This window comes from Mus musculus, chromosome 16 (assembly GCF_000001635.26).
Source record: "Mus musculus strain C57BL/6J chromosome 16, GRCm38.p6 C57BL/6J".
Lineage (NCBI taxonomy): Eukaryota > Metazoa > Chordata > Mammalia > Rodentia > Muridae > Mus > Mus musculus.
The window spans coordinates 11,703,068-11,727,583 of record NC_000082.6 but is presented as its reverse complement, the minus strand read 5'-3'; the positions used below and the strand labels follow the sequence as shown (position 1 = coordinate 11,727,583).

General features: G+C 46.9%; 1 protein-coding gene across 9 annotated transcripts in view; it reads right to left on the bottom strand.

Moving 5' to 3' along the window:
• Snx29 (sorting nexin 29) overlaps positions 1-24,516 on the bottom strand; it is a 436,235-nt gene that overhangs the window by 31,512 nt on the left and 380,207 nt on the right. For all 9 annotated transcript variants that reach the window (XM_006522666.3, XM_030249321.1, XM_030249318.1 and 6 more), the window contains one exon: positions 12,530-12,670. In XM_006522666.3, coding sequence (XP_006522729.1) covers positions 12,530-12,670 — 141 coding nt within the window. The remainder of the gene's footprint in view (positions 1-12,529; positions 12,671-24,516) is intronic.

Genomic DNA, 24,516 nt, shown 5'->3' with positions numbered 1-24,516 from the left:
TGTCTCACCAGCAGCACACCTACAAGTTCTCTAGAGCACAGCACCACCCACTGGAAAGGGGTGGCTGGTGGGGTTGACCGTCTCTGGACTCGAAGTATGTGAGGTACGATCGGTACTGCAAAGCCAAGTTGATGGCAGGATTTGCTGTGATCCCAGCAAGAGGGCCAAGAACCCCAGTCTACTGCTGCTCCTGAGTGAGGCCTTCCGTGAGAATCTCCAGGAAGTGCTCTAAACTGGGTTCTCTTTCTCCACTCTAAGGAGCAGGCAGGAGCCAGAAAGGGAAAAAAGAAAAAGCAAAGGTGGGGATCAGACAGAATGCTACCTAACATTTGTGGGTCCAGCCTCCCAAAAGACTGACCTGTCTGTCCCAAGTGAGGTCTCAGCTATTACACAGTGCACAAAGCCACTTTCGATGCCCTGTGGCTAAAGGTCAGGACCAAGTGGCACTTCACTGCTAGCATCTGATAGCCCTGCCACCTCCACACCCACTTTTGTCTTTCAAGGAGGGCTGAGTAATTCCACTGTGGATGTCAACAAACAAAACTGAGTGTGTGTGTGTGTGTGTGTGTGTGTGTGTGTGTGTGTACGAGTGTATATATTTGTGTTGAAGGAATTTGATGCTGTGCCATTTCAGACAACACTCACTATCACCTGGGCCACCCTTCCAACGTGGCTCTTAGCCCCTTTATTACATTCAGAAATAACTGAAGATCTCTGTGTGAGGACTGATGTGCTCTGTGTGAGCGCGCGCGCACACACACACACACACACACACACACACACACACACACACACACACACACCTTCCCAAGCCTTTGAGAGCATAGCTCTTCTGTAGTTAGTTCCACAAGCTGACACACAGCAGGGTGCAGGACCATGGTCTAGGCAGGATTGCTTGGGGAACATGACTTAGCTAATCTCTGCTCTCATGACTGAGCCCGGCATGGCCCAGGACCCCAGCATGAAGCTATCCCACACAAGCAGTCGCTCCTTCTGCTTGAGATGCTTCACTGATGGAAAGTGAGCCAGGAAGACAGACCATGTTTGCCTGAGGAGGACCCTGACTGACAAGAAAGCCAATTTAGGAAAACATAGGCAGAGCAAGAAAACTATCAAGACAGTAGGCAGGGGTCAGTGAGTACCCAAGAGACTGCCATGGACTTTTAGATCCAGCTATTCCTGAAGTCAGATTCTGTTACACAGCCAGTAAATTCTAATTGTGTTCCTGTGGCTGCATAGTGAGATGCTGTCTTTAAATAAGCAAACAAAACTTAGATGGAAAAAAGAAACCATTCTTTCCAAGAAGCCAGCCTTGAACCTCCAGGATAACAAAATTAAAAGCTGTTACAGCAGGGTGCAGTCTGTGGAGCATCAGGGCAGACAGGCTCATGCCATGACGGGGAAGGACCCACTGTACAAGGCACTGACCAATGGCTGCCACAGAAAATATAAGTGCAAGAGGAAGTCCTGCTGTTGTTCTGTTCCCTTAACTGTTACTGTAGTTCCAATAATCAACACTGTCACAGCCCTTACTGTGAGACACAAGGCAGATCTCAGGAGAAATGTGGCCTTTGGGTCACCAGCTGACAAATTCTGCCCTGGTGCTATGTCCGCAGCACTGGTCTAGGCCTCACATGGAGACCAACATCAGTGTGAGTCTGACATTCTTGAGGGTTCTCAGCTCTGCCAGGTTCTCCCTGCCTTCCAAGTCCCCTTCCAGCCTTCAAGGGCTCTTACTAGCCTGCTCTGACATGTTTTCCTGTGTCTTCTGCATACTGACCTCATCCATCTAGCATGAACTCCACCCTCCACCTAGAAGTGACACCTCTAAACTACACACTTAACATGATTATATGATTATATTATCCTTTTGATGCCTCTCCCTGACACAGGGGTATCCACATTTATAGAAACAAATTACTAAACATGGAGTCATACTAAAGCTACTGAAAGAAAAAGGAGCCAGAAGAGCGATACTCAAGGACGTGAGTTCTATGAGCAGAGAGGACTCAAGCTGAACCTAAGAGAGACAAAAGACCCACTATGGGAAGAGTTGGGCAAAATGCAAAAACTGTGCAAGCAAAGGTCCTGAGGCAAGAAGGGGATTGAGGACTCAGGGTCTGAAGGGGCGACAGATGTTATCCTCCAAGGTGTGGTCACCAGGAGGCTGAGACGATTAAATGAGAATATGCACATGGGCAAAGCTTTGTAAGTAGTGCCCGGGCAAAGGTAGCAACAAAGAGCTGCCATTTTTAGTAGGACAGCCCTGCTAATGTGAGCATGGTTCTGTTTATTTCCTGCTAATAGGAAGAAGACTGCCTGGTTCATGGGGAAAGCCATGAGCCAGATCAAAGGCTCCTTTGTGACTCAAAACAGTTCCATTTTCAGCGGCTTTATGAGGAGCAGGCACTTGGCTTAAAAAAGCTTCAAAACTCATTATAAAAAAAAGAACTTCGCTTTCCCTCAGAAGGCGAAGCCCCAGGAAAGTAAATGATGAGAATATTCTGGGGACTAAGCCTAATGCTTCTGTGACCTGGGAGACAAAGCTCTCCAGAAAAAGGCCTCTGCTACTCAAGACACAAAGCCTTCACAGCCCTTCCTAGGGAGGATTGCAGGCTGGTATGATGGCTCAACTAAAACTCAAATGGCTGGGCACACTGTGAGCAATGTTTTCTCATGTAAATCATTTGAGGTGGGAAGGCCCACTTCTACCCTGGGTCTGGAGGCAGGAAGACACACCTTTAATCGGGGCCACACTTCTGCTGGCAGCCTGTATGAACACATAGAGAAGGACATGCTCTGTACCTGCATGCCCTCACTCTTGTTGGCAAGTCCATTCCGTCACTGACATTAGACCCCACTTCTTCAGGATGCTAGCGTATACAGAAGCCCAGCTCAGATACCCAGCCAGACTCATGGACTGAGCAACTACTGAGTTCTTAGACCTTCCACTATTAGGCACAATAATCGCATTAATACAATAAATTATATAATAATACAATAATAATTATTGTATTAGTACAATAATTAGGCATCCATTATTGTACTAGCTGGCCCATACCCTGAAGCCAATCTAAAAAAATCTGCACTCCCACCCCCACCCGTCTTTCTCCAGAGAGATGTAAAAGAAAGGATTTCTTTAACTGTTTGTTGTATGTTGGCAGAACATTGTAGCAATCGTGTATAACATAATGTTTGGAATAATGAATAGATGGATACACACACACATATGTACACACACACATGCATTCAATAAGTTCTGTTTCACCCTTCACAATAGTCACAAATAATATAAAATACCTTGGTGTGATTCTAACTAAGGAAGTGAAAGATCTATATGATAAGAACTTCAAGTCTCTGAAGATAGAAATTGAAGAAGATCTCAGAAGATGGAAAGAGCTCCCATGCTCATGGATCAGCAGGATTAACATAGTAAAAATGGCTATCCTGCCGAAAGCAATCTACAGATTCAATGCAATCCCCATCAAAATTCCAACTCAATTCTTCACTGAAATAGAAAGGGCAATTTGCAAATTCATCTGGAAAAATAAAAAAGCTAGGATAGCAAAAACTATTCTCAACAATAAAAGAACCTCTGGTGGAATCACCATGCCTGACATTAAGCTGTACTACAGAGCAATTGTGATAAAAAACTGAATGGTACTGGTACAGTGACAGACAGGTAGATCAATGGAATAGAATTGAAGACCCAGAAATGAATCCACACAGCTATGGTCACTTGATCTTTGACAAGGGAGCTAAAACCATCCAGTGGAAAAAAGACAGCATTTTCAACAAATGGTGCTGGCACAACTGGCGGTTATCATGTAGAAGAATGTGAATTGATCCATTCTTATCTCCTTGTACAAAGCTCAAGTCTAAGTGGATCAAAGACCTCCATATAAGACCAGAGACACTGAAATTAATAGAGGAGAAAGTAGGGAAAAGCCTCGAAGCTATGGGCACAGGGGAAAAATTCCTAAACAGAACAGCAATGGCTTGCGCTATAAGATCAAGAATTGACAAATGGGACCTCATAAAATTGTAAACCTTCTGTATGGCAAAAGACACTGTCAATAAGACAAAAAGGCCACCAACAGATTGGAAAAGGATTTTTACCAGTCCTATACAAAGAGCTCAAGAAGCTGGACTCCAGAAATTCAAATAACACCATTAAAAATGGGGTTCAGAGCTAAACAAAGAATTCTCAACTGAGGAATACTGAATGGCTGAGAAGCTCCTGAAAAAAATGTTCAACATCCTTAATCATCAGGGAAATTCAAATCAAAACAACCCTGAGATTCCACCTCACACCAGTCAGAATGACTAAGATCAAAAATTCAAGTGACAGCAGATGCTGGCGAGGATGTGGAGAAAGAGGAATACTCCTCCACTGCTGGTGGGATTGCAAGCTTGTACAACCACTCTGGAAGTCAGTCTGGAGGTTCCTCAGAAAATTGGACATAATACTACCGGAAGATCCAGCAATACCTCTCCTGGGCATATACCCAGAAGAAGTTCCAACTGGTAATAAGAACACATGCTCCACTATGTTCATAGCAGCCTTATTTATAATAGCCAGGAGCTGGAAAGAGCCCAGATGTCCCTCAACAGAAGAATGCATACAGAAAATGTGGTACATTTACACAATGGAGTACTACTCAGCTATTAAAAACAATGGATTTATGGAATTCTTGGACAAATGAATGTATCTGGAGGATATCATCCTGAGTGAGGTAACCCAATCACAAAAGAAGTCACTTGATATGCACTCACTGATAAGTGGATATTAGCCCAGAAACATAGAACACCCAAGATACAATTTGCAAAACACAATAAAAACAAGAAGAGTGAAGGCCAATGGGTGGATACTTCATTCCTCCTTAGAATAGGGAACAAAATACCCATGAAAGGAGTTACAGAGACAAACTTTGGAGCTAAGACGAAAGGATGGACTATCCAGAGACTACCCCACCCGGGGATCCATCCCATAATCAGCCACCAAACCCAGACACTATTGCATACGCCAGCAAGATTTGGCTGAAGGGACCCTGTTATAGCTGTGTCGTATGAGGCTATGGCAGTGCCTGGCAAATACGGAAGTGGATGCTCACAGTCATCTATAAGATGGAACACAGGGGCCCCAATGGAGAAGCTAGAGAGAGCACCCAAGGAGCTGAAGGGGTCTGCAACCCTATAGGTGGAACAACAATATGAACTAACCAGTACCCCCAGAGTTCATATCTCTAGCTGTATATGTAGCAGAAGATGGCCTAGTCGGCCATCACTGGGAAGAGAGGCCCCTTGGTATTGCAAACTTTATATGCCTCAGTACAGGGGAATGCCAGGGCCAAGAAGCAGGGGTGGGTGGGTAGGGGAGCAGGGCAGAGGGAGGGTATAGGGGACTTTCGGGATAGCATTTGAAATGTATATAAAGAAAATATCTAATAAAAATGAATATATATATATATATATATATATATATATATATATATATATATATATATAAAAGAAGTTCTGTTTCTCTAAAGAAACCTGACTAATACAGTAGGTGGATATTCACCAAGGTATTTCCATAAAGAATGATCACTAAAGAACATGGTTTGGGGTCTGCAGAGATGGCTGTGGCTGTGGGCAGAAATGCCTCAGGAATATAAGGACCTGAGTCAATCCCCAGGACCTGAGTTAAACATCATGGCATGGTGGCATACCTTTATCATCCCAGGGTGGAGACAGCCTGATCCCTGGAGCACTCACTGGCCAGTTAGTCGGAGAGACAATAACCCAAAGCTATTGTCTCTCTCAAATAACCCAGGTGCTTAGTACCTAAGCCGTGATACCCAAAGTTGACCTCTTGTTTCCACGGACTTGCACACACAGAGAGCACAATTCATGGCCTACTGTTCCTCCATGCAGAGGAGCACAAATCTAGCCTCTGCTTATATGAGGCATAAACAACTCCAGCGGTACATGGGCTCCTGGGAAGTTATTGCAAGAGCTGGGACACCTCAATTGGGCTGACTGACTGGTAGGCAGGAAAGCAGAGATGTAAATAAGTGTTTATAATGACAGAGCACACACTGGGAGGAGGCAAGGCCCAGTTTCCAGGAATAAAGAAGTCCAAGGTGCTACTTCCATGAGGACACAAGTCATATCTCAGCAAACAACGTGAAGGCAAAGGGTGGAACCAGGAGGAAGTCCTCTCCAGCAGGAAAAGGAACACAGGCTCACAAAACAAAGAATGGGACAATGCAACAGCTAGTGTCACCCAGTCCTCGGGACCCATTGCTGGCAAAACAGAAATAAAGCATGCTGCTGAGAGGCAGGATCCCCCTCACCACATGATGTGGACACGCCAGGCTACCTGGAGGGTCAGTTTGACAAGAGTACAACGGGTGCCTCATTAGCCAGGCCTACCCAGGCAAACCGAGTCCCAAGTAGACATGAGGTGGTGGCACAGGGTACTTCTGCTATAGTGACCAAGCAAGCATGGTGGTGCATACCTATAATCCCAGAAACTAGGAGGCTGAGGTAAAGGGATCATGGGTTCAAGGGCAACATAAAACACAACGCAGTGAGGCAGTATCTCAAAGAGGGGGAATGTTGTCTAAATGGCTTCATCTCAAAGTCCTGTAACACCCCTGAAGAATGAGAGCTGGGGAAGGATACATAGAGCGGCATCATTATAATCCCACCATACAAGTACAAAGGCAGGGCCAAAGGAGCCAACAGCCCCATGCTGCTCCTCTCTGGGGCGGGGGCTGCAATGAGAATTCAGCTGTACTTATGATGTTTAATTTCTAAACATTAACATTCATTCCATCTGGATGGAGATATGTGCTTATTCATTACAGTTTTCTGTGTACTCTAGGGACTAACAGAAAAATTTACAGTATTTTTTTAGGAACTTAGAAGTAGATAGGACAAAATGTGCATGGCTGTTGATTCTAGATGGTGGTAAGATGGGTGTTTTTCCTATTCTATGAGTTCTGTCTTTTTCCATTCTCTCAAGGAACCATACCAAGGAACTCAGTGCTGACCAGGCATGGGCCACAAGATCACAAGTCTCCGTCCAGCCTAGGCTACAGAAGAACACTCTATTTCAAAAGCTAAAAACGAAAAAGGAAGATTGACACACTATATGGCTAGCAATAACATCTCTGAGTGCAGACCCCAGAAAGCAGATAGACAGTAGATGGTTAAATGTAGCCAGCATCACCTACGCTTCTAGGAACAGGAAAGATACTTGAACTGTGGTGTCTTTACAGAGTGGAATAGTATACAGCAATGAAGTAGAATCGCCAGGTATCCCATGCAGCAGCAGAGAAGAATCTGGCAGCTGTAGTGTGGAGAGAAAAAGCGAGAGTGTTCAAGTTCAGAATTTCTCCATGGAAGGCTCTCGGGCCTCAGATGGTCTGTCATTAGATGGATGGTGGTTCACTGTGGAGAGAGTGACAGGAAGATGTTCCTGGTGCTGGGGCCTGTCTTGGCTTGCAGGGGTGCTGGGGTGTGTTCACTGTGGGGAAATACTCCAAAGAGCACCTTTAGGCTGGAACTTGTACCCCAATCTAAAACAATACCAGAGCCTGGAATCCCCACACTCAGGATCAAGCAAGGCTCAAGCATTCAGGTCAACTCCAGGTCAGCTTCAGGGACAGAGTAAGGCCAGGCCAGGCTCTACACATAGGGAGACCTGCCTCAACAAATACAATAAAAGCCTCTCCTCATTGAGGTGAGGTAAGGAGATAAGGGAAAGGGCGAGAGACACCAGGCAGGCCCAGCAGTGGCTGTGCTCTTACGGTGATCACCTACAGAGAAGGGGAAGACAAGGCAGCAGGAGACAGAGCCAGACTCGAAAGTGTCTGTCTGTGCCCCCAGGAACCCACCTCTTCTTACAGGTTCCACAACCTTTCAGAACAGCGGCACCAACTGGGGACTGAGTACTCAAACACAGGAGCCCTGGGTGTGCGGAGGGGGGGGAGGGTTGGGGGGGCACACGTTCATAGTCAATCCACAACAAAAGCCAAATTAGTGTGGTTCCCTCTGGACATGTTTTAAAGCTAGCATGGGGGCAGGATGCTGAGCTATGCTGGGTGCAGTATATAACAGCCAACCTGCACTGACTGCATGCCCACAAGAGTCTGAGGTGTCAGGATGCTGCCAAGCAGCCAATTCACACAGAAGCCCGGTGACTTGCCCAAGGTTACACAGCCAGTGTTCACTCTTTGTGCCTAGATCTCATGGCTTCTGAAAAAAAAAAACAGCAATTGAGCAGCCCAGAAAGCTGGGGCCAGTAAAAATAACTAACTGGGGCTCTGAGACACTGGAAATACACATATGCCAAAGATTGTGATACCAGCCCTCAGTATGAGTGGGAGTACTGGAGGGGAAGGGGCAATTATTCTCAATTACTCAAGAAGACATTAAGAGCCTAGAAGGGCTCTTCTCTGGTGCCATTTTAATCAGTTGTCCAAAAACACATGCAAAACTGGCAGATGGAACACAGGTTAAGTAGATTCTGAAGGCCTTTCAAGCTAGAGGAAGAGATTAAATGATGATATACAAGCAATCTAACGGCCTAAAAACAATGTGCATGAGATCAGATGCCCGGTAGAGAGTCAAGTGTCAATTAGAAAAGCAGCAGGCTTGGCATAAAAACAAGGCTCTCCAGCTTAGCCAGGCAGGGGTGAAGTGGGGAGACAGCCAGTTGTGGCCAGCTAATTGGGAAGACTGTCCCCAAGTGCCACATCAGGCATAACTGGTTTGGTGTTGTGAGGCAGGGTCTCTTTATATAGCCCAGTTGGCCTGGAACTTGCTATGTACCTAAGGCTGACATCAAACTCAGAATCCTGCAGACTCAGCCTCCAAGACATTGGGACTGCAGGTGTGAGCATCATGCCTGCTGAAGATATTGACTGTCCTAGTAACATTAGCTTTCCAGTGTCCAGAGTGAGGTGGTGCCACCTGGGACTCAATCGTCTCTTCCAATCAATGTTATCTGTGCATCTATGCAAGCACCTGTCAATCAAATGAAAGATAAAACCAGAGAAAGAAAACTGATGGAAAAATGGCTGCCATGCATGAATCTGCTTGAACTCAGGACTTGTCATGGGTTCCTTCTCTGTACTCACTCTGCCCACAAAAGTCAGCCTCTGTTGTCCATGGTTGTCCATGATGTCACAGGACAGAGAGAACTGTAAATCAGGCAGCTGGTATACAGTGTGGGAAAGAAACCCATGAGATCAGATAAGGCTTCCTGGAGGTAAGAGAGGCCAGAATATGCAACAGACAGAGCAGCCTTGAGTCTAACCTCTCCCTGTGCATCAAGCAGCAGACATGGGGTGCAGGGGCATCCACACTTCATATTTCTTTATACATGATTGTAAGATTTGTGTTAGTTTTGATATTGAGAAGTCTCCCTGAGAACCCCATTTCCTCCATTCAAGGCTGGGCTTATGTGTGTCACTGTCCTGAGATGACTTTCCTGGCAAAATGATGCAATCTACTCTGACGTCCCTTTGGTGCCATTTACTGATGCGAGAGAAGACTGGGTTTTTCTCTGCCCTTGCTCAGTATATGAAGTGCCAGGCCTCAAGTAGGGCTGCAGAGCTAGCTTTGTTTGGACATGACTCCTTTTACTCTTGATTTCTCTTTGGAACACTAGCCACTACCGATGTTGGTGGTCTCCCCAACACATCTCTCCATCACTTCTGGGTTCTTGGCACCATTTTACTCATTGTAAGCTCCTACCACCTAGCACAACAGCCCACACTCTGGGATACGCCCACTATAAGGAAGTGTCCTTGGAAAAGCCACCAGCTGCACTTTCAGACGTCCCTCTCAAGGTCCACGTGCTGCGTGTGGATAGACCCAGTTTTCTGCTGTTAGAACTCAACTGGGGAGTTCCTACTGAGACCCACTACTCACGCTCCAGTCACTGTTACAACTAACAGCACTGTGGGGGAAGTATACAGATGCTCATATGGCACAGATATGTGTAGACTGTTCCCTGGACAGTGCCCATGACAGTCAGCTCACAGTGACTGGGTCATTCCAAAGATGTCATGTATGGATTCTCCCTCATTATCCATAGACAAGTGAGTCACCTTTGAAGTACACCAGTCAAATTCCCAACATAGTGAATTTTCTGGACAATGTGTATTCACGCTTTCTAGAACTTTTGCCATCAGGACACTAAAGCAGATATAATGTACTAGGCCCACCTGAATCCACAACATCTTGGCCTTTAATTGAGATCATCAAAGGTCCTTATGGGCACCGACAGTTCTACACCCTGACTCAGTCCCAATTCTGTCCTGGTCTTCACTCAAAGTGGACTGGAGGGTAACCTCATGTGAGGCCAGGATCACCATCCTTCAGCCATTGAGGAATGATGACAAGGTGCATGTCAGGGATGAGGCTGGAGCTGGCAGCTGTCAGGTCCATGTGTCTATAGGAAACTGATCTGGCTATCTGGTTGCCACCCAGCTGTTCTACTGTGAGCCAAGCTATGCAAGGTGGTGTCCTTCAGCCTCAAGTTCATTTCTGCACAAATAAGTAAGAGTCTATTCTACAGAAATGGGTGTGGCAGGGATGGGGCTTCCACTGCATGGAGGGACCATGGGTGATCCACTATAGATGGGAGGCTTCTCTTGCATGGAGAGGCCCACTGCAAAGAGGAAACCCACTCCCAGTCCCCACTACACACAGGACAGACCTAGGGTTGCCACCTGCTCTTTCTAAATGACTGAACTGAGAAGCCTCATTCTTCAGTGCAGAGCCTCGGTTGACGAGGTTGGCTCATGGGACTGGCACTCTTGGCAGACTTAACTCAGTGAAGGCTTATAAAATGGGGAAGAGGTTGCTGTGGAAGCAGGGGTGGAGAAGGGGCTGCTTCAGCCTCAGAGAATGCTCTTAGTGATGTAAGATGTGTGGTAGGCGGAGCTAGTTCCTAGAACTTTTGTGGTGAATGGCCTTGGCAGATGTCATTAACTTAGGAATCTTCAGTTGGGATACCACTGCAGGTTTTCTGCATGGCCCACTGTCATCACAAGAAGGAAAGACCTGAAGATGTGATAGATGAAGGGTGAAAGTAACGTGGCTTCTGTCTTTATGAGGACTAAGAGCTGAGAATACAGCAATTCTGGTTGGCAGCACACACTGAGAGCCAGCCCTAGAAAGGGGTTCCTGTCAATATTGTCCCCAGTTGCTTTCAGGTCCTCAAAGGATCCTGAACGTCAGTGTCCAACTGGCTGTTTAATATCCTGTCACCTGATTCTGATGACTATGATGTGGAACTATCCAGGGAGTTAGTGACCCTTTAGTGCCCAGGAGATTTAAACCAGGAAGCCAGGGGTGGGCTGTGGGCACAGTGGTTTTCAAGCTCCCTCAGCATGTCAAAGTGAAGGCAAGGTAGGCAAATGTTTCCACTCACTAACAGGAGGACAGGGATGAGGCCAACTGCTGGGACAGGTGACTGAGCAGCTGCCCCGGGTCCAGACTTGGCTCTGTCTTCTTCAGTCTCACCTGGCCTTTTACATGCTGATTAAACAGTAACACATTTTCAATAGAGGCCATCCCACCTTCATGACAGAAGTGGCCACAATAAAAGAAACTTCTCTGATAAAGTCTGGTCTCTTCATGCATGTGAATGAGTATAACAACAGCAGTAACTGAAACTAGGGAAAAAATATTGAATCAGAACAGCAGTCAGCAGGCATGGCCAACCAATATGTCAATTTATTCTGTGTTTGTATGTACATATATGCACATTTGTATGTGTGTGTATATGTGCATGTGTGTGCAGCTGTATTTGGGGGGGTGTGCACATGTTTGGCAAATGTGTTTAAGTGCATATATGTGCTTCTGTAAGTGTGTGTGTGTGTGTGTGGCTTTGTGTGCACACATGTGCATGTGGGTGTAGATACCACAGCACAACCTTTGGTCCACTTTGATTTTTAGACAGGGTCTCTCACTGACCAGGAACTAGCCAATAAGCTAGTCTGGTTAGCCAGTGAGCTGTCTCCCTGGTGCTGGGATTACAGGGATGCTAAAACTTATTTTGACTTTGTAAATTATACATTTTTGTGTGTGCACACGCACACGTGGAAGCCAGAAAACCTTCCACCTTACCATTAGTTCAGTGTGACAAGCTGATGCAGCAAACATGTTCACCCATTGAGTCTTTACTGACCTGTTTGTAAGAATATTCTCTACAGGCCACAGGCAAGCCTGCCTACATCCAAATTGTCTCTGATGCACTCATACAACACGGGTGATAATTAAGTGTTTCCTACTGGAAGGGAACAGCCCACACTGAGCTAAGCACACCAGCTCTCCGGCGCTTTATAGGAAGCTACACTGGCAAAATAGGGGGAGCCCACCCACAGGAAGAGTGCCCTTCCCTGAGGCAGAGGCTCATGGGTAGCTCCCGTCTCGATTTTCCCTAACACTGCAGTTTTCCTGTGGTGAGCACAGTCTTCAAGGGCAGACAAAAATGACAGCAATGAACTGGCCCCTGGATGCATACCTTGTTTCCGATGGCCTTTTTGGGTGGGAAACTGTAGGCCCTCACTTGCGGGAAAGCACTCTGTAGCTGGTGGTGCAGCGCCCGGAACTCGGTGTACCTCCGATACACATTCCACTCATCGTCTTTTATCCGAATGTAGACCTGCCGAAGATGGAGAGAGGAAGACAGGCTGAGCCCAAGCTCTTAATGTCACCCTCATAAAGGTAGGTGGCGCATCATTCTGTCCACACAGGGCCCACATCTGCTTCACGCACCACTAGGCACTGACAGGCACTGAGGGCACCAGTGGGCACAGGAGGGACTCAGTGAGGCACATGTCACACGAGCCCAGCTGCACAGTGTGTCCACAGCAGCCTGAGTGACAGCAGAGCTGCAGCTCCCCGTCACACATGCATTGCCCTGACAAGCTGCCCCATGGACACCAGTTCTGTAAGTACCACAGGTCTGGGGTCACACTGACCAGTGCACATTAAGGAAACTGACTTAGGGCAAAAGAGTGAGGCTGATATCTTCCAGGCCACCGAAGGGTCTGGTAGGTGGAACAGAAAGTCAACACCGGGCAGTCTAAGCACATGCAGGGACATAACTTTAGCTCAGCCAAGCTGGGACCCTGCCCAGGGTATGCACAAGATGCTGCTGTGTTTGTGGGTTCAGCACCTTCCAGGACACAGCTACTTGGCAAGGAAACCTGAGAAATGGGAGGTCTCCTTAAGCACATGCTATTGGCCTGAACCTTGCTATTAGACCAGGCTAGCCTCAAACTTAGAAAGCTCCCACTGCTCTGTCTGCCTCTGCTCCAAGCTGATGTGTTTTAAAATACCCCACCTAAGAGTCACAGAGAGGGCAAAGCCTCTGTGTAATGACTATTATACTTCACATAGCAAGGTCCCCGCATCCCCAAGACCTCCTTACAGACCAGGGTAGACAAACCTCTCTACTGTGACAATCTGCATTCTTCATAACGTACATTTAGAAGCCAACTCTTTTTACTCAGTGGGAGCAAGGTGTGCTTCTTGTTCCCCTGCTCTTCCTGAGCCTTCTACAAGGATGCTTGGCTTCTGTCCCTGCTCCCCTACAGGAAGCCACACTCAGTTCTATAGGCCCTATGTTTCCACCCAGAGCTCTGCAATCTGCATATCTAGTGCAGACCTCAGACGGGAGCTGCAGGCTGGGTAGGCATCCTTATATTCTTTAAACACATGCCTAACTCTGAAGCCAGGCCCTATTCCTAAAGCCTGACCTCTGTCTCCTGAGTTACTGATCGCTCAAGAGTAAAGACAACACAAACCACCCTTGATGCCATTGTCTTGACACCTTGCCTGCACGTTTCCAGACCAGGCTGGCAGCAGTCAGGGGCAAGGGGCTTGAGAGCCAACAGCAGCAGGGCAGAGCTGACTCCTGCTGTGAGCAGCATGTTCACACTCCTGCCTTTGCTGGTATCCAGAGTGCATTTTTGTGCCCACAGTTACTATAGCTGGAGGCCAGTGATAGCCAGGACAGCAGGGAAAGTGCCAAGGCTCCATGGATCATCCATGACAGGCTCACCTCACTACCTCACACAGATGTAGATGACTCACTCAGATCTGTGACTCCCACTCTAAAAGAAATAAGCCTCTGAGAAGTCAGCAAGTGGGAGGCCCAAGGCTGAACAGAAATGACACACTCCAGCTAATCCCAGGACCTTCAGCACTCAGCCCCAGTCACAAGCCTCTCCTCTGTCCTCAGGCTAAGCTGCAAGGCAGAAGCTGGGAGCATACCATCTTCAGATAGAGACATGGACTCAGATAGGCAACATCAGTTGCCCAGGAAAAAAGGTGGGGTGGGGGGGGAGAATCTGAGTCCAGAGCTGCCTTCTCCCCAGTGTCCCATGTTTCCTCCCCCAGGACTCCCCTGCAAGGGCAGGGGCTCACAGGGGCCTCTGGAACCACAAACTAGCAGTGAGAAGGCAGGGAGAGGCACCTCCCTTTGCCCTTTTCCTGAGCATTTGATGTGACTTCCAAGTTTTGCCCTTGCTAACAAGCCCCTGATGTGACCTCCTCATTCACACTTTTCTGCTCAGATCTAAGGATCTGATCTGACAGAATCAAATGTCACCAAACCCCTCCAGATGACCAACAGCCTGCTTGGCAACCAAACCTGGGAGACCTGAGGTGCAAATGATTCCCTCATGAATTCTATACCCCAGAACTGAGCGTACATGCTGAAAACTGTTAAGAGTTATTCATTCATTCATTTGTTTAATTAATTAATTGTGTAAATAATTACTTTCAAGGACTCTTCCACCCAGATTAAGTTTGACTGGCTCAACTTTCCTTAGCTTGAGCCACAAAGAAAATGATTCCTTGGTGGAATGAAAAACCAGTCTCTTCTACACAACCAAGTTCCCTTCTAAACGATGGATAAAGTCACTCATCTCGGTTCAGCAGAAAGAAATAAGATAGCTGGGGCCAGCATCAGGACCACTGCCTGAAAGGAAAGTACAGACTTAAGAGCCCTTCACTGCAGAAGTCCATCACTCCCCCCCCCCGACCCCCAGAAAGGCCTATACAGAACAAGGAGGCAACAGTAAATTGAGGGCGTGAGGTGTGGGCCTCAGTCCTTTGGTGAGCACAGACTAGAACATGTGCTTTCATGGACTGGGCCTCGAGGAAATAAGAGGATCTGGGGCTCGTCTAGTGAACAAACAACACAGTCTAAGACGGGACCCGGAATAGCTTTGCTCATTTCTACTGATAAGAAACTGTTACAGCCACTATGCAAAGCAGGATGCAGACCCCTCAGAAGCTCAGGTAGAACTATGTATGACCCAGCTGAGGACACACCAAAAGGATCCAAAGCCAGCACACTACCAACATAATTATATATGTACTCTGGTTTACCAAGACACTACCAACTTCAAGAACCCATTAACATTTGAATGGATAATGAAATCATCACTATAAAAACTCAGTTTTGTTTAGCTGTAAGGAATAAAATCATGTCATTTGTGGAAATATGAATAGAACTGGAGATCGTGTTAAATGAAATAAGTCAGACTCAGAAAAATGCTGTGTGTTTTCTTTCACATGGGCATCTAACTTTAAACATACTCACATGTGCCACGCACATGTATACACACACACACACACACACACACACACACACATGCACGCACAGGCACACATACACAGATGCACACATCAGACATGGAACTAGAAGAGGGGCCATTTATGAAGAGTAGGGACCTAGATGGACACTAGGAGGAAGGACAACATAGGGTGACACAAATAAATGCTATCAAGGATCTGCCACCGCATATATATTAAAGGCCAGAGCGAAGCTTATCATTCTGTGCAGTGAAGACATGCTAATTCTAAAACCAAGAATGCCTGCAGAATGCCATGGGCTCCCTCACACTTCTCACTTGTCAGTGCCACTCATCTGCAGAGCTGTGCGTGCCCCTGTATTTCTTCTCTTCTTTCTTGAACTTCATATAAGTGGGGTCATGCTTATATAACCCACCATGTCTGGCCCTTCTCAGATAATGTATGTGAGATGCATCCATGCTGCTACATGCCCTCTCAATAGTGCTTTGGCATGGATGTATAATATCCCACAGTGGTAACATGTCACCAGTATTCACCTGCTCTGTAGGGATGAGTTGGATGCACTTGTACGTGATCCTTGGGGTACACAGATCTAAATGTGGGAGGCAAAACTATGCTATTATGAAAAAATTGTGGTCACTATTGTCATGAGCTAGGTACCCTTAGCAAGGCTGCCCACCTGAGCACAAAGGATGGTGCTAAGTGTCCTGCATCTCCACCAGAGAGCAGTGGTGACACGCAACAGATGTGGGCAGAAATCAATAGGAAGACAGGGTCTGCACGATGTGTATTTGAGCAAGTCGTGCCTTTCTCCTGTCGAGGACCTAGATGTCCAACTCAAACTGTGGGCAGTGGTTGGGCTATGCCCACTCACATACAGGTGCGGCTGGATCAGCCCTGAGAGGGATGCTAAACACTGGGTCTGAACCCCACTTCCACCTCTTTTAAGTGAAGTCACTTCTGTTTGGTAAATGAGGGTGATGCTGATGTGGGGAGAGCTGAGTGACTTCAGGATTTAGAATGGTGTCATCCAGTACCTGTATCAACACATCCGTCAAGTGTCAGTTGTTCCTTTCAGTGAACAACTGGTCATACACACAGTGGATGAGGGCAGGATAGGCAGGGAAAGAGATTTAAGATCTGCAAGCTCATTTTGGCAGGTAGAAGTTCCAGGTCAAATGCCTGCCAAGCACAACACAGGACTCATTAGCCCAAAGTATGAGGGACATCAGGCAGGTTGGCAGAGACACGGAGCACAAAGCTATACACAGGAAAGGCCTGGGCCATCCTAGCTGCTCCCCAGTATACTTACTTTAACACAAAGCATGGTCCCTCGCCCTGAAACTCAGTTCCTTCCCCTGCAGAATGGGGTGGAGCCTGGCCTCACTGGGTGATCCTGAGATGCCATGCCTAACAGGCACAGTGAGCAATGGCAGCTGCAGATATGGCAAGCCCTGTCACCTCCGTCATCCACTGCCTTTGTGTACATGAACTTCCCTATTACAGAATTAGGGGTAATTATAGGATGTGCAATCACGAAATTAAAGCAGGTAATTACCATGCCTAATTAATTGTCAAATGCTAGGCATACAAGAGAATACAAACAGAAAGCGTTGCTGTGGATAGGGCAATACTAGGTGCCCTCTGCTTGCAGAAAGCTCATTGGTAACACCAGAGGTCAGAACCTGACCCCCCTGGGTGGGTTTGCAAGCACTAAAATAAACCCAGGATGCACACTGGGCTCTGACTCAGCCTGAGCGGGGTACCCTCTGTGCTGGCTGCAGGCCAACAAGGCATTTATACAACCCTGTCACCAACACACCCAGACTCCCAAACCAGAGAGCTATTTCAGGAAGGGGACCTCTTAGGGATAACTTAATGGCTGCTGTAAACCCTGACAAGGAATAGACTATAGAGTCTGGCCCACATGCAACAAGAATTCACAAATATAAACAGTGGGTTTGCAAGCAAACCACCATGCTGCCTCTGCTTGCTAGCAGCCACTAAACACCTCCCTTGTTACTCAGCTTCTGCCCCACATGAAGTCCTGACCCCAGAAGCAAATGTTAGCCCTGTACGGTGTTGTTCTTTCCTCTCCTTGGTTCTGGGGATTTAGCTTGGGGCCTCAGCCATGCTAAGCAAGTGGCAACCAATGTGGCACACCCCAGCCATTACTTTCATTTCTTATTTTCAGAGATCTCATTCTGTAGTTCAGGCTGGCCTTGAACTTGTGATTTTCCTGCCTCAGCTCCTCCTCACCCCCACCCCCAAGTATATGGGATGACAGGTCTACACTACCAAGCCCAGAGCACGAAAAACAGGTCCAGAGAAACATAGGTCTTGTTTCTCTTAGAAAATGCAAGTCTGACTCTCACTTCCTGGAACTCGTGGACAATGGCATATGGCTCCAGACATATTGCATAAGAAGTTCTCTAAAGCTCAGTGATTTTCTTTGTTTTAAAGTGAAGCCAAGGAACAAACAAGTAAGACTTGTAAGCACCATTACATGATACAAAGGGCAGAGGAGACCAAGCTCAGAGCTCCTGATGTAGGAACGGCCGGGAGCCACACCATATTCATGCAGAGGAAAGCAGAGACAGCTGACACTGATGTGAGGGCTCTCACATGCAAAACAATCAGATGGCATTAGACACTCTTCAAAACGGCTTGAGGTTCCTAATACATTTTATTTCCTTAATAGGCAATGAGTAAGATGATTTGTGTTTTGGTTCACAGCCTATGTTAATGTATCCTCGCTCAACTTTCCTTTTAATGAAATGGCTTCATGTGTTATTAACTGTAATGTCCTTGGTGCTAGAACAAAATGCCCAAATTACCATAGGACCACACTGATGGAGTGATATTATCACCGTCAAATGCTGCAGAAGATAAACAACTTAGCTCAGGACAAATGACTTTCCAGTTCACTGGGTTATGTAAGCGAGAGAGACAAGAAGAGGAAGAGATGGAGACATGTTAGTTATTTACTGAGGACTGCCAGCACCATCCCACAGGTCTGTGACAGAGGTACAGAGGAGGCCTGGGAAGTAGAAGGGGCCAGCACAGTCTCTCAGAGGGAGAAGTGCAGTGCCCAGTTCTACACACTATACTCTAAATAGACACTCAGCACCATCTGAATGTCACATCAGAATGTCTTGGCCAATGGTTCCCAAAGAGTGGTCTTCCTGCTGGCTTGTTGGCTCACCTTTGGAGGGGACCAGATTTGAAAACACTGTGTTTCAGTCATGTGCCCTCCCTACCTTTTAGACCCGATTCACATCAGGTCTCTTTCCCTGGTAGCAATCAGGTATTACTAGCTCAGAGACAGCCAAATGGCTATTTCTATCCCCCTTATAGATAGGCACTAGGGATCCAGAAAGAATTAAGCCAGACTTCACCCCTGGCCTCAGAAAATTAGTTGGCCTGCCCAAAAAGGTGCAAAGAACCCTGATGAATTCAACTGGGAAAGAACTGGAGGGGAGGGACATGGTGTCTCCAGCTAGGTGAGGAATATGAATGCAGGAAATCAGCTGAGGGGTGTTTGGCTTAGAACAAAGGTCTAGGGGTAGTGTTGAATGTCTGTGTTGAGGCATGGTGACTTGAGCTCAAGGCCAATGGTTGACTGCACAGGGGAAAAACAAAAGGCTGAAGAGATGACTCAGTCAGTAAAGTACTTGCTTCTTAAGTAAACAGACCTTAACTCAAGCCCAGAACCCATGTAGAAGGGCAAGGCGTCACTGTCAGCGACAAGTGCCATCTTACAGATGTACAAAATGATGGACACAGGGAGGGGGAAGGCATCTGATGTAGACTCTCTAGGTCTTTTAGAAAATATGCTCTATCATATACACTCAAGTATAACAAGAAGGATGGGAAGTACACAGACATCAGGGAAATGGGCACCAGGCAGAAAGGAACATCCTGTAGATATTACCATGGCAAAGCTGGAAGTATACAACGTCACCCCGCGTGCTGCTAGCACCAATGTGAACAACTCAGGGCAAGACCAATATACAGTGTGTGTATTAAACACTCCATGAAAAATTACCAGGTGAAGAAAACTTACTAAGGGTGAGCAAGGGACAAAGAGCAAGGCGTGTTGTTTAGCAGAAAGGCTGGCTGCTCCAGCCAGGGGATGCTCTCTAAGAGGATCCTAATCTGCAGAAGCCTATTCCTTGTGAATCCATGGCTTGAAGGATGTACAGAAAGACTCAAAGTACCAAAACAAAAAACAAAAAACAAAAAACAAAAACAAAAACAAAAAAGTGGGGTATGGTGGAGTACATCTATAGAATCTGCTTGAGGGTGGTGACAATAGCAGGCTGACATTCTTGCCAAGTTCTAAGTCACTGAGAGATACTGTGTGTGGTGACTTGAATTAGAATGGCCCCAACAGTCTCATGTGTCTGAATGCTTGTTCCCTAGTGAGTGGAACTGTTTGGAATTATTTGGGAAGGACAAGGAGGTGTAACCTTGTAGGTATGGCCTTGTTGGAGGAGGTGTGGCTTTGTTAGAGGAGGTGTATCATTGGGAGTGGGTTTTGAGGTTATAAAAGCCCATATGAGACCCAGTCTCCCTTTCTTTCTACCTCTTGCCTGTGTTCAGATGTCAGCTCTCAGCTTCCCGCACCATGCTTGCCCTCTTGTTCCTCACTATGGTGATCATACACTAACCCTCTGAAACAGTAAGCCCCCAAACACCTTCCTTTATAAATTCCCTTGTTCATGGTGTCTTCTCACAGCAATAGAAGACACTGTCTTACAAATCAAGGTGAACAGCTGCTGAGGAATGACATCCCAGATTACTTTCTAGCCTCCAGCATGCACACACACAGAGGCATGCCTGTGAACACGCACACAAAAGAGGTCTTACCATTTGTGACAACATGCAAGCAGAGCACACCAAGAGTCTGCCATGCTGGGGTGAGGTGAGGGAGCTCTTGTGGAAACCACAAGATAGGAAAGTTCTGGGACCCCCCTGTGGCAATGCTATAACTAATGCCTGTCGTCTTCTAGAAACTTGGTAAGAGAAGTGTCTTCATTCCCCCAATACATACTAAATCCAGGTGGTGAGGAATGTATTAAGTTATTTATATTTAATTAAGTCATGATGTATCTTTGAATATATATATATATATATATATATATATATATATACTTTTTATTTATCAATCAATTATATTTTAATGCAGAAGTTTTTAAAAATAAAAGAGATGACAAGCTGGATATGGTGGCACCTGTAGATGCTCAGAACTCCGGAGGCAAAGGCAGGAGGATCTCAATTTTGAAGCCAGCTTTGGACGTAGAGACCCTGTCTCAACAAAAGAACAAGAGAGACGATGGGGTGGAGACTTAGCCTGGTGTTAGTAGATGATGGGGTGGGGATTAGCCTGGTGTCAGAAGTGCCGAGAAGACAAGAGGCATAGCTGGCACATAAAAGCTTACAGAGCACAGAGGAGAGCTGGACATGGTAACTATTACAACCCATGATAGACCTATGTATGATTCCAACAACATATGTATGAGCACAGTCACAGTCTAGAAATAAAGCCAGGAAACAATCAAACATTAACAAGATGGTTCTGTGAGCTGATAGCTTCTTATTTTCTTTATGACTTTTTTATGTTTTCCAGATTTCCTTCCTCTGTCCAACTTTGGTAACAGAGAAGCAAAGTATTACTTTGTCAAGCACCTGCTCAGCACCCTAAGGATGGCACATCTCTTCCTCCACCTTCACAGAGAACTGAAGGATCATCAAAATATCATGTTTAGAAGGTCTCAAAATAAAAAGACTGTCTAAGCTTCAGGAAGAAGAGCCCCTGTCTGGGAGTGAATGGGGGGTGCAGAGCCAGCCACAGTCACAGGGCTAGCACAAGGGTTCTCTGGGGACTAGGCCAAAGAGCCTACCTGTGGCCAGAGAGCTAGCTGAGAACCTGTGTAATGCCAGGGCCTGCATCATCTGCCACATGAGCATGAACCATGCCTCCGTGTTTCTCCCCTGAGGATATGTGAAGGAAGCACTCTCCCCTCGGAAGATCTTATGTTCCCCATTCTCAGGCCCAAACAGAACTATTGTAACCAACAGTGACCTCTTGTCTCCCTGTGCCCCAGAGCAAAGCCTGGATGCAGCTCCCAGTACAAGAGAAGTCTGGCAGCAGAGCACCTCTCTCTTGGCTTGGGGAGGAAGGGGGAGGTTGATGGGGAGCTCAATACTCTCCGTCTACAGGAGCAGGAAGACAGACTCCCCTGACAGTGTCCTGCAGGCAATCTCATCTACTGCAGCCTGCCCACACTTGCTGAGTGAGCATCTGCTAGGTACCAAGCTTTGTACTGGCCTTGAGGACAACAGCAGGTGGCCCACGGGGTCAGAACAGTGATTATGAGTACAATCTGGGGCTGCGGCTACCTGGGGCAATCCCAATCGCACATTCTTACTAGAGCTGATATTTTTATTAGCCTCATGACCTTCACTAGTTTATGAAGTCATTTCATGACATAAGATGAAGGCAACTGCCTGTGAAGACTCTGTTTGTTTAGAGCCAGCCACTCCAGCTGGCATGCAACACATAATAGGTTTGCTGCTATCAGCAAAGCTGTCCATCTTTTCTAAAGCACCCCACACACCACTTACAAAGACAGACAGACAAAAACTCTGTCCCGTGGTGGAAGTGTTAGGACAGAGAGCAGCAGGGATGGGCAGCCAGGGACACTGCATGTAGCACAGTGCAATGGTGCATCATGGAAGGCTTCCTGGAAGAGGCGATACCCCAAATCAGGCCTAAAAAGGTGATGAAAGCTGGCTGAGGGGCCAGGCAGACCAGGCCAAAACAATAGGCAGCTGCCTGCTATGTTATACTTTCTAAATCAAATTCTCTTGAGCCTTGCACTTAAAAAGTAGCCTGGCATCTGGACAGCAGCATGGCCGATGATGAAAATGGAGAAATGGTTGCCCATCGGGAACAGAGTTTCAGGACTTCCAGTTCACATGAACAGATTCAGTCATAAGGAACCATAGGGGAACATGGGGCTGCATCTTACCCTGGGAAGTGGACTGAGGTATGCAGTATGATGCTTCAAGCAGATCCACTGGGCTGAGAGGCAATGTCTCTATAAACACATCCCCTGCTGCTGCCCTTGAAGAGGTTTCCTGCCACGTAGCCTTCCAGCATACTCACTCTGTCTCACCACGTGTATCCAGAGCCTTCAATCCATGCAGATCAGCCTCTGGGTTCTCTCCAAGAGAGAAAGAGACAAACTGCTCCAACTTGATGGTGCTGGGGCCCCTGGCCCTGTTTACTCCTCTCTGTCGCACTCTGACTATCATAAAGAATACCTGTGGCTTTGGAGGAGGGAAAGGGGGATTCTTGGAGGCATTTTTAAGGCTTCTCAGAGAAGCCAGAGTGGACATGCTGTCAAACCTTCTCTGGGGCTATGTGGCTATCCATGGCAACTGGCTGAGTGCCTGTGCCCAACCATCCTCACAGACCATGATGTGCTGTGTGTTTGCAGCCTGGCTCTCTCTACTTTTTGAGCCTTCGATGGATGCACGTGAACTGAGACATTACTCAAAGGCCAATTCCCTAAGTTACAGAAGGGCTGACATGAACACAGACTCTGTCTGACCTCTGTTGCCCGAGATCTCTGGATCCTGTCCAGCTCTGAGCATGAGATTGAGGTCCTGTCAATCAAATCTAAGTAAGCAGTAAACACATGTCTGGTCTGCACTTACACCGTGACTTCCCTGCTGTGAAGAAACAAGGCACCGGGAAGGTGGCTCAGTGAAAGAAGAGCCTGCCACCAATGTAAGCATGAAGACCCATGATCCCCAGCACCCTGGCACTAGCAGTGAGGAGACAACAGGTGGATCCCAGCATAGCCCACCAGTCTAGCAAACTGGTGATTTCTGGGTTCAGTAAGATCCTTTACTGCAAAAGGTAGAAAGTAAAAGTACATGACAGTCAGCATTGCCCTGATTCCCTGTGAAGGCTGTACAGGTCACACGCACCCACAAGCATGCACACATATGCACATACACGGTCAGCATTGCCCTGACTCCCTGTGAAGGCTGTACATGTCACACGCACCCACAAGCATGCACACATATGCACACACACACACACACACACACACACACACACACACACAAGCACGAATGCACACGTGCCTGAGTTTATATCAGGCTTGGCTTCTTCCTCAGCATTCTCACCAAACACACTCTGGAGGCTCCAGTCAAACAAGATCAATAGGATTATTTGAGCTGGGAGCAGATATGCTCAGAACAAACTCAGCCCATCCAGGCTCAGAGATGAGAAAGGATGTGGAGCCTCTTCAGATGCAGTGCAGGGCCCACAGTGACACAACTACTGCTCTTGCCCAGTGCAGCCCAGAGAAAGCAGACATGGGCTCTTCATACAGCTACAAGGCTGGGCCTACCATCCTTACTCTTCCTCTTTGACAAGCATCCAGTTTAAGGACTTCTGCAGTAATTGTTTCAGATCATAAAAAGCCAACAGCACAATAGAAGGCTCCACCATGATGCGTACACAGCCCTCTCTGATGAGTGTTTAAAGAGACATATTAGTCATGGCCTTGTTCATGATCCCAAGAGACAAAATTTCAACTGCAAGTACATTGCAAACACCAGGAGACAGTGGGCACATGTTCCTCCCTCTAATGATAGCATAGCGTTTCTTTCTTGAAGTCCCTAATGCCCATGATAGGGCTGAGAAGAACATGTTCCTACCTCCCAGGCTTATAAAGCACCATGGAAGGCATTATATCTTTCAGCTTTATCTTGGAAATGGGCAAACGAGGCATAGGCGGCATTTGCCCCAAGGCCTACAGTCAGTAGGTAGTGGAGATATGATTTTAACTTCTGACTTTTCCAACCCTGATTTGTGTT